This window comes from Eurypyga helias, unplaced genomic scaffold, assembly GCF_000690775.1.
Source record: "Eurypyga helias isolate BGI_N326 unplaced genomic scaffold, ASM69077v1 scaffold13883, whole genome shotgun sequence".
NCBI lineage: Eukaryota > Metazoa > Chordata > Aves > Eurypygiformes > Eurypygidae > Eurypyga > Eurypyga helias.
The window spans coordinates 12,774-22,812 of record NW_010239288.1 but is presented as its reverse complement, the minus strand read 5'-3'; the positions used below and the strand labels follow the sequence as shown (position 1 = coordinate 22,812).

Below are 10,039 nucleotides of genomic sequence, written 5' to 3'. Positions count from 1 at the left end.
GGGGAAAGCCGCTGGGTCAGGGGCTGCTGCTTGGAACTGCTCATCCTGAGAGCTCATGGCACCCCGGGGGGGTCAGGGGGCTGCACCCCGCTCCCCGCCTGAGCCCCAGCAGAGCAGGATGCACCCCCCTCCCTCCCCAGGTGACGCTCCCTCCTTCCCGTACCCTCCTCCGGCCGGCCCAGGAGACAGCCCCTCAAGCCAGCCCTGCCGCTGCCTCTCCCCGCGGGCCCTAGCCCCCCGCGACCCCCCCAGGGCTGACAATGGAGGGTCTGTGCCTGCAGCAGCGATGCCAGCGGCCGTGGGAGCTCCACGTCTGCCTGCGTATTGCATTGTGGGTCCCCCCCTCCAGCAGGCAGGGCTTTGATGTCACTCTCGGGAAAGGCTGGTGGGCAGAGCTGTCACGTACATATTCATAAGCCGCAGGGATGCTCTCCACGCCGGGGCGTGGGGCGCGTGGGAGATCGGGGTCCCACGTCCCCCCGCTAACAGCTAGATGCCGTTACCCAGGCAGCCAGGGTGTGCTCAGAGGAAAGGGAACCATGAATCTTTGCATTACCGGGAATTTATCGGTGTTTAAAAATTGTGCCCTGGAGAAAAGAGGAAAACACCATCCTTAATCTGAGTGGAGTCGGGCTTTCTCCCTAGAAAACAGGAGTAGGACTTGGCAAGTCAGAGATGTCCCTGTTGGCAACCTGTTGGTACCCAAACAAATGTACAGGGAAAACACGTAATTCTCTTAAATTATAAAGACAACAGCTGCATTTTTTTTGCAAATGAAGGTGGACCATAGTCAGCACGAGGAGCCCATCTCTGCAGACCAGGGACTCTGAGAGCTGATCTGGAACAATAAACAGCAGTGAGACTTGGGATCCAGAGCAGAGTGGGAAGACAGATCCCATCTGCTAAAAGGTTACCAAAAAAAAAAAAAGGATTAAGAAAAGGATGTCTTTGCATTAACATCTCCTGTTAGACAGGAAATGAAGGCCCAGTGCCTGCATCACCCACGCACTGCGTCGGGATAGCTGACACATCCAGCTCCTCAAGGATCTCGCTTCAAGAATCTACTTTCTAGCTCTTCCAGGAATGGAATGTAAATCTGGAGGCTGGCAAGCAAAAAACTCCGGGCTTAACCACCAAAAAAACATTATGAAGCAGACAGGAGAAAATAAGATTTTGCAGGTGTAAGAAAATGTCAGAGAATTCAACTGAAAGAAAGCAGAAGCGGGGTTAAACCTGCCCAGGCAGAACCATTTATCGCATCCAGCGTGAAGAGCAAGGGCGGACGTGTCCAGCCAGGCCCCAGGTGCAGGAAAGACCCCTTAAGCAGTATATTGTGATTTTTGAGGAGGATGATAGATTTGGACCAAAGCACGGTCCAGTGTTCAAGATATTAAATAAAAACAACCTATAAAAAATGTATTGAAATCAAACTTGAGGGAATATTTGTCACTGCTCTAAAATAGCTCTTCCTGCTACAACTTGTGTCATGGAGTCTCAACAATCGCTCGTTGCACAGTTCCTGTGAGACGAAGATACAAGTAGCTTCACAGCACAGCTACTGTTATCTGAGGAAATCTGTCTTGGCACCAAACCCATCATTAGGAGATTGAATTCTTTTATTTTCCCATAGAAAAGAAGTACTGGTATCACTGTCAGATACGTAACGGTAAGAACCACAGAAGGGGTGGCTGGGGAGGGACCTCCGGATGTCATTTAGTCCTCCCACACTAAGCCAACTGTCACAGGGCTCGGCCAGGTCAGCTGTGCCTTGGTCTAGCCACCTCCTGCAAACATTCAAGGATGGTGACTCCATCGGCTTCCTGGGTGACCCCCCCCGCGTTGCCCCACCCTCTCCCGGGCAAAGACACTGCCTTGCTCCCACACGTCTGTCCAGCCTTCCTGTGCTAGCAGTCCATCCTCACACACACCTCTCTGCCTTCTTTGTAGCATTCCAGAATGTCAACAGGCCGCAGTTTCAAGGGGTATTTATACCACAGGAGAGGGAACGTAAGGGTTAAACCGTACCACTTGTGGTATTCAGGGGTTTGTAATGGGACACTGAGCCACTGAGAAATGAAATGACTGTCCTAAAAGGTCACAGCGTGTTACAGAAGCAGGACCCTGAGACTTCGGTGTGCAGGTCACTCACTGCAGACTTGTGAGCTGCATTAACACCAATCGACACAAGCAGAAAATCCATGAGGATGATGTGCTAAATATTTGGTAGTTACACATCTTGGGCATAACCTTTATAAATATTGACAGAGATCCCAAAGGAGTCAGTAGATATCATTGTTCTTACTCAGTAGATGGGGAAGCAGTTGCAAAAAAGATTAAATGACTCAAGTGACCTCGAGCAGTGAAGAGGCATCAGTGGCTAACAGGACCACGGCTCTTCTAAGTGCAGTGGCCCTGGCCTCTTTTATTGGGGCTCAACAGCATGATATTCAGCCCAGAAACTGGTTCGGTGTTCCTTAACATTTTCATGAAATTCAATTTCAGCTTGGCTTCCTGTTGACTGCCAGAAGAATTGTTGTTTCCCATGGAACACCATTGTCTTCATGGTGCTTACGTCACGGACCTGCGTAAAGAAAGACCGAACCTCTGTACCGTAGCAGCCCACAAGGGAAGTACCCACAAAAGAAATTCTTCACAGAGAGGGTGGTGAGGCACTGGCACTGGTTGCCCAGAGATGTTGTGGATGCCCCATCCCTGGATGTCTTCAAGGCCAGGCTGGATGAGGCTTGGAGCAACCTGGGCTGGGGGAAGGTGTCCCTGCCCATGGCAGGGGGGGTGGAACTAGATGATCTTTAAGGTCCCTTCCAACCCTAACCATTCTGTGATTCTATGATTCTAAAACACTGGGGTCTTGCCAATTGGTCACTCAGGGGAAAAGCTGCCCCGCACGAAGGTTAGAAGGAATACAGCAGACATCAGTGGTGCTCATGCACCTCTACATTTACAGAACAGGGATCAGAGTTTGACCCTCTGGGATTTGGAACTGAACTTTGCATCTGGATGGAAATGTCTACTGAGGAGATGGGCCCACACCCCTCCAAACTATCTCCTTTAGGTTTCTGACTCACCAGGATGTAATTAAAATGCGTTCCGTTGCTGTCATTGCCCAGGTCGATGTATGGGGCGCGGATAGCTATGCGATGCCGAGGAGCCACGTTGATGAAGGTCCGACACACTACTGCTGGCCTTTCCTCAGGCAATTGCACAGGATTCACTATTTCACCTCGGGGACCAAACAGCTGCTTGTCACAGTCTGAGAGGGGCAAAGGGAGCAGAAAAGAAAATGATTTAGAGAAGTGTCCAGCATCTCCAAGAAGGAAATAATTTCAATTAAACACAGACAGAAAATTTTCTCTAAGGATTTTCATCCTGGGAACCTCCAAGCATCAGAAAACACCTGCAAAGGGCTTGCCTTCGAAACGGAGGGGTGGTCCACAAGTAATATTAATTCCAACACTCCTCAAGAAGGGGCCGATTGCTAAAAACGAAGCAAGGTTTCCATAGGCAACCATGATCAGCAGAACTCTGCGCGCCCTGTCACGGGTGCCTTAACCTAAAGCAATCACAGAGCGTTCAGTAAGGTACCTTGGTAATGTTTTTTAGTTGCAGTTCTGCTGTTGTACTGAAGAATGACCCCATTTCCTGGCAGCCAAACACGCTGTTTCACAATCAGTGTATTCGTTCTGGAATTTATCAGTGACAAAGGGAGCTTCCTGCAGCCTGTCCGCCACATCATTCGCCCAGAAAACAGCACTACCTCACCTGGAATGGATGAGCACAGGGACCAGAAACACTTTAAGTAAAAGGCCACAACTATCCTGTGTAGGTCTGGAATCAAGTAATTTCTGCATCTTGTCCCTGTCTTATCAAAATTTGCCATGAAAAGAGTCCAGTTAACTAATCCAACTGTACTGATTCCAGCAATAGGGTATATTACAAAGAGAGTTTACAACAGGGCAAAGCAAGCAGCTTCTTTAACACCATAAACTCTTTTCACCTCATACCTATCAGCAAAACAGGTAAGAAAGCATTATGGAGGGGGAAGAAAGGCATCCACTTCATTGAGTCCCATCTGGCAACGACTTGGTGGGACAGAAAAACTTGTTAAATGGTTTCAGAGATTACAGGGGCTCCAAGGCTGCAAGAACCCTTCAGGGCTCCAAAAGCACACAGGAAAAAGAGGTGAGGATTTCCCAAAGGGCCAGGCTAGTCCCCAGCACGGCCCTGGCCGTACCTGCGCTACAGTTGAGGGAGCTCTCCAGGACGCTGACTGTTATCTCCTCCCTGAGAGGACGTCCGATGGCCACAGTGCAGTCGCTGCTCTCTACGCCCATCATGTTGATGACCCCGGTGGCGTTAAGAAAGAGCTTTCCACAAACACCTGTACAGCAGGGACAGATGAGAAACACATCCAGAAGGAACTACAGCTGCTGAAAAGCAGCTCCCATTCCCTTCATGGCACGATGAACTACATGCACAGCTTCTGGGTAGAGCACAGGAGGAGTCAGCTGCTGCCCCGAGGAGTCCCAGGCCAGAAGAGCTTTGGGAATCCTAGGGAAGGGAGTCATTGTTCCTAGTTAGGATAACATGGACAGCTCATGGCATGCTGGAAGGAACAGCATGTTGTCCCTCCTAATCAGAAGTATTCCCTCCCACAGTCCTGGCCCTGCATGGCAGAAGGGTCGCTGCGCACCATAAGCACCTATCTCTTGCCTTCTGGCAGTGTCCTCACCTCCAGTGGCCTTTGTCTCTCCCTGAGACACAAGAGATGGAGGAAGATCCTTGTATCTCGCCTCTCCGGCAGTCGCAGGTGTCGTCAGATGCGCGGCTGGTGCCACTGTTGGCAGTTCTGCTGCGTGGGACCCGGCGCCCACCGCTCGCTCAGGACAGGGCCCTGCGGAGCAGCCACGTACCACAATGGCCTTGGGGAAGTGCCTGCAGAAGATGGGGTTCACGTGCTTACGGGTTAGCGGGTTGAGGCAGAAATCCTGCCGTGTCTGAATGCCATTCCCACACGAGGTTGAACACTGCAGAGGAAGAAACCCACAGGCCTTTACACATGTGTTTCAGCTGGTATGTAGAAATAAACACATTTATTGTCTCAGGCAGCATCTGGAGGGCTGATCTTTTGTTCACTGATGCTGTTCTGTAATTTGCCCTTTCAGTGCTTTATTTTCATCAGCTATAGATGGCCCACCTCCCAGGGGATCTTCCAAACTATGAACTGAATTGCAGAACCACTTCCTAAAAAACGCTAAGAGATCTGCATTCCAGAAGAAAACATGCCAAGGACCATTTTTAAACTGCAGCCAGAACCTTAGCTGAGAAAGGTGGGAAGCAGACCTGCGGCTGCTGGAGAGGATGGAAAACATCCCTAGAAACAGTTTAGCATTTTTGTGGGAAGTGAATACACAAGGCAGGAGTGGGATTTCTCCCCTGTATGCCATAGGGAAGGGAATGGCTGTAAAACTGCTCCACTAGACACCAAGTGCTGCATCTGAAGAGGAGCAAATACCTCTGTCCACTCGCTGAAGCTCCATTCATAAGAGCACATTCGGATGACGCAGGGGATGCTGGTAACAGGCTTCTCTGCCACGGGGCACAGGCTCTCCTCCAGCAAAATCTCCTTGCCTTGGCGAATCTGCACACAGGTGACCAGCTGAACAGCTAAGCCGAGCCCACAGCTGGAGGAACAGGGGCCAGCTGGGGTAACCTTCCATCTGACCAAGGACAAGGAGGAGAAAAATCAAGTTAGTGGTGAATCCCCGCCCTCTGCTATCTCTCACTGCAGAGAATGCACTGCAACACTCTCATGCTTCTGTCTTCTGCTTCTCAGCAGCTTTCTTCACCCCCCTGCCTCACACACTTTGCTGCCTACAGTACTTACAAGCCATTGAAACAAGGCTGGGCAGTCTGGAGCAGGTTTGGAGTCAGGCCCAAACAGAGGGCACTCACATTTTGCAAGAAGCCCACAGACTCAAAATGCTCACTGAGTCTTCCTTTACGTCCATTACAGTCTTCCCCAGGGTGATATATGCAGGGTTAACTGCAAATACAAGCTTATCTCCCTCCAAAACGCACACCACTGAGCAGTCAGATCAGAAACCAACCCAGGGTTATATCATCCTTGGAGTGGCATCCTGTAGCATGTAATAAAAGTTCAGATGACAGCAGCTTTCCAGTTTGGCAGAAAACAGGTCAGGGCAAGCTCTGCCCCATCTATCAACCCTGAGCCATCTCCTAGATCACACCGTCCATGCTCATGGACAACTGCTCCTTCCCAGTGCAGCTCTGGAAGCCCATGTGGCCATTTTGACCTCGGAGGGCACTGCTCCAAATTACACAGCTCCTGCTCCTCGGGGCGAGACAAACCGTCACACTGGGCATCTGCCACAACCTCTTCTGCCTTTGCCCTTGCACAGCAGAGGACTTTGTGCACCACACCTTCTGCACAGCTTACACTGTGTGAGCCCAGCTGGTAATGCCACCTGGGAATAACGCAGCCATCAGGCAGCACCACCTGTCACCCACCTTCACTGGATTTTAAGTTCAACCAGTCTATGAAAGTACAACTGGAATTGTGTTAACGCACACAAACACACTGGTTCACATCTGAGGTCACCAGTCACCCCACTGAGTGCAGTCTGCAACGCCATAAATTCTGAGGAAAGTGCAGTCAACTTCCTTCACTTCTCAGAGCAGCTATCCCAGATCCCCAGGTTCTTGGTGCATTTAATTCTAGCTGCTTTCCCTGATGCTGTGTGGAAACTGTACAGCTGGCAAATGTGTCACCAGCTTTCGCAGTTATGGATTTGCTCCTACTTCCCTGGGGTGATGAGGAATCAAGAGGTTTTCAGTTTTCCCCCAGACTCAAACTCCAAAGACTTCACTTAGTTCTACCTGACAATACACCAGCCCAGGAAAGACTCAGTTTGCTGAGTTGGGACCGCTGTTACCTTTTTTTTTTTTTTTTTGCAGATGGCTGGTCTTTCAAAGAGGGGAGAGGAAGAGAACACCTCACAGGAGCTTGAACCTCACTTTCCCATGTCCCTGGACAGAGAGAGAGGAAGGAAGGACCTCTCCCTAGCTTGTTGTCTCCTAGTAACCGCTTTACCTTGGTGGGCAGGGACGGAGATCGCAGACTTCCATCCTGCTCTCTGGCTTTGGCACTGGATGACAGTTTTCTTCTCGGGTTTCTTCTTTGGTGTCAAAAGCCACGCATATGTACTGTAGCTGAGTCTCACCTAGAACGGGAAACCATCTTACTGCATGGCATGCATGCAAGGGTTGAAAACAAGCCAAACAGTGTACAAAACAAGCAAACTCTGCGCAAGCCCCAGGCACACACTGCACTCATCCCCCCCCAACTCTGGAACACAAGACCAGCCAGCCAGCCCTCTAAACTATTCCCTGTCTGAGCCAGGCCCCCTTGCCTCCTCCAGACTCAAAATAACTGTGACCACAGGTACCCATGCACTTTGAACTGCAAAGGGGAAGTACGAGGTCCCTGAAGTTCCTAGGCACTGAGCTCGCGCCTCCAGCCAAGTTAACTTTTCCCTGCAGCACTGACAGATCTCACCTCTACCACAGGAGACAGAACACTCTCCAGCTAGAGGGGTCCAGACATACACAGTCTGATTTTCCCGTTGGATACGCCCAAGTGACTCCGAAGTCTGAAGCAAGTGTGCATCTTCCTCCTCAGAACAGAGCAAAAAGACCCAGACTGACATTGACTTTCCACACCAGCCCCGACCTAATGGTGCCAGGGGGTACCTCCAGATCAAGCCTACAACAAATTCGCTGTCACTGAACAAAGAGGCACATTGAAGCACTTTCTTGCAGAACATACAAGTATAGGAATAGCTAAGGACATCCAACAGCCCCTCCCCTAATTCCCACTACCGGGGGAGATACCTGAGACTGGAGGTGCCTAATGCAGTCTAGTCTCTTCCCCATCCGTAAATGTAAACCTGGCAGTGGCTCCCCAGTACGGATTTGGAGCAGCGATCCTGCGCTGAGAAGCCCTCTTCCCTGCTAGCAATCCTCCCTACCATGCCAGAACCTCTCTGTTTGCCAGGGAGGGATTTACCAGTGGATCAGGGGTTATTTCTGTTTCTGCTTTGGTTGGACTCTGCATGGAGAAATTAAGAAGGAACATAGTCAACAGCTGCCCTAAACCATCCACCACCATGAACTGAATAATCCAGCAGCGTTAATTATGAGGGACAGAGCTTTCCAAAGTGACAGGATGACTGGCAAGACATCCTTGGTATAAACCGTGCCCCCAGACTCCAGGAATAAGGTGGGTCTTCCTAACTGGTAGCCTTCTTTGGATCCCAAGTGCAAAGCTCCCAGTGAGACCCCTGAAACACCCAAGCCAATAAACTCACTTTGTCCCAGCCTAAAGGGCAGACATTAATCACACATGGCACGACAGAGAGGGGTTTCTCCTCTGCAGGGCACAAGCTCTCATCCACAACAGTCTCCAATCCATCCCGAAACTGAACACAGGTCAGGTTCTGCTGGGCAACTCCAGTTCCACAGACAGCAGAGCATTCCTCTGTCTCCGATACCTTCCACCTAAACAGGAAGCAGTTGTGTCACCCTATTTCTCATCTGGATCATGGAGGTTTATTACTCAGGCCAGTGATTACAGACAGACATGTGTCATACAGAGCATTCAGCTTCTCTATTTCGAGTCTTGTCTGGATGTGACTGAGAAGAGAACAGCTGGAAATTTAAGCCCTTGCACTGACAGCTCTCCAGGACTAAAAGCACAGAAGTGAAAGAGCTACAGCTCACAGTGTAATCACTTATTAAACACTAAAATGTCTATGAGATCAATGTCTGGGCAGGCTTGGCTCTTGGTCCTCTTTCCTGTCTAATTAACACAAGGGTCTGCTCCAGAGTGTTGGCACAACCTTGGAAAGGATGTGAGCGGATATCTTCTTCTGGCCATGCCTTCAAGTAGTTTCATTTAGTAGACTACTGTACAATATTGGAAGGACTATCTCCCATTCATTCAGCTGGCATCTCAATTACCTCATGGACCAGGAAAGACAGAACACCATTTGAGATCTGCTACACCATTATAATTAGGAAGGAACTACTTGATACCTCTTCTTTTTTTAAACCTTGCACAATGCAAAGGAGACTGCAGAGACTGGGTTAGCTGGCAGATAAAGGACAAGCAAAGCAAGAGTTCAGCTGAGCTTCCAGGAACACCAACCTGTACAGGCATGGCTCCAGGGAACAGGGCTTGTGCTCTGAAAGGGGCTGCGGGAGCTCCAGACACCACTGATCCTCTGTTGTTTCATTCTTTGTCTGGTCAAAGCATACAGGTTCCACTGGTCGCATCCCTAGGATACAAGAGGAAAAAGAAAGGAAGTTGTAAACAAAGTGAACAGTTCACCTCTAGTACACTAGGAAGAAGATGTAATTTCAATTTACTCAAATCCTTTGCATAGGAAAATGGTGTATTTGGGAATACAGATTTTCTATAAACACACAAACCCCTTCTTTCTGATATAACCTTTCCTCAAGAGTTTTTAAGTGACTTACCAAGATGAACACCCCAGAAGATGAGAAGCTTGATGGATAATCCACTGCCAAAATGGAAAGACTACTCTAAACTGACCCTTGCAAGAACAAGGATATCAATCATAATTTGGTCCAAATTACTTCCAGTGATCTTGATGTCTGACTGATGAGGGACAAAGTTGCTGAAAATACGCCCTAGCAGCCAGATTTAAATGTAGAACTAATCATGTAATATCATTGCGCAGCCTTTGTACCCAGCCAGCACCGTGCCAACGTCCTCAAAGTGATCATTGATATCCAGACTGGGAGAGGGACTGCAGACTAGCAATGCCTGTGGCATGGAAGAATTGAAATATTCATAAAGTACAGCTATGAAGATTTTTAACAATACTGAACCTGAGAGGGAAAGTGAGTAAAAAAACCAAAATCAAAAAGGTTACAAGCAAAGCTGTAAAGAGCCTGCTTTGCAGGGAATGAGCTA

General features: G+C 49.4%; 1 protein-coding gene across 1 annotated transcript in view; it reads right to left on the bottom strand.

The window, feature by feature from the left end:
• Window positions 1–2,422: 2,422 nt before the first annotated feature.
• Window positions 2,423–10,039, bottom strand: part of ADAMTS13 (ADAM metallopeptidase with thrombospondin type 1 motif, 13) — a 20,091-nt gene continuing 12,474 nt past the window's right edge. The window contains exons 20-30 of the mRNA XM_010148096.1: window positions 9,248–9,377; window positions 8,409–8,598; window positions 7,598–7,715; window positions 7,133–7,262; window positions 6,336–6,506; window positions 5,534–5,738; window positions 4,751–5,045; window positions 4,253–4,399; window positions 3,604–3,780; window positions 3,087–3,271; window positions 2,423–2,581 (exon numbers count right to left, since the gene is read on the bottom strand). Coding sequence (XP_010146398.1) covers window positions 2,423–2,581; window positions 3,087–3,271; window positions 3,604–3,780; window positions 4,253–4,399; window positions 4,751–5,045; window positions 5,534–5,738; window positions 6,336–6,506; window positions 7,133–7,262; window positions 7,598–7,715; window positions 8,409–8,598; window positions 9,248–9,377 — 1,907 coding nt within the window. The remainder of the gene's footprint in view (window positions 2,582–3,086; window positions 3,272–3,603; window positions 3,781–4,252; window positions 4,400–4,750; window positions 5,046–5,533; window positions 5,739–6,335; window positions 6,507–7,132; window positions 7,263–7,597; window positions 7,716–8,408; window positions 8,599–9,247; window positions 9,378–10,039) is intronic.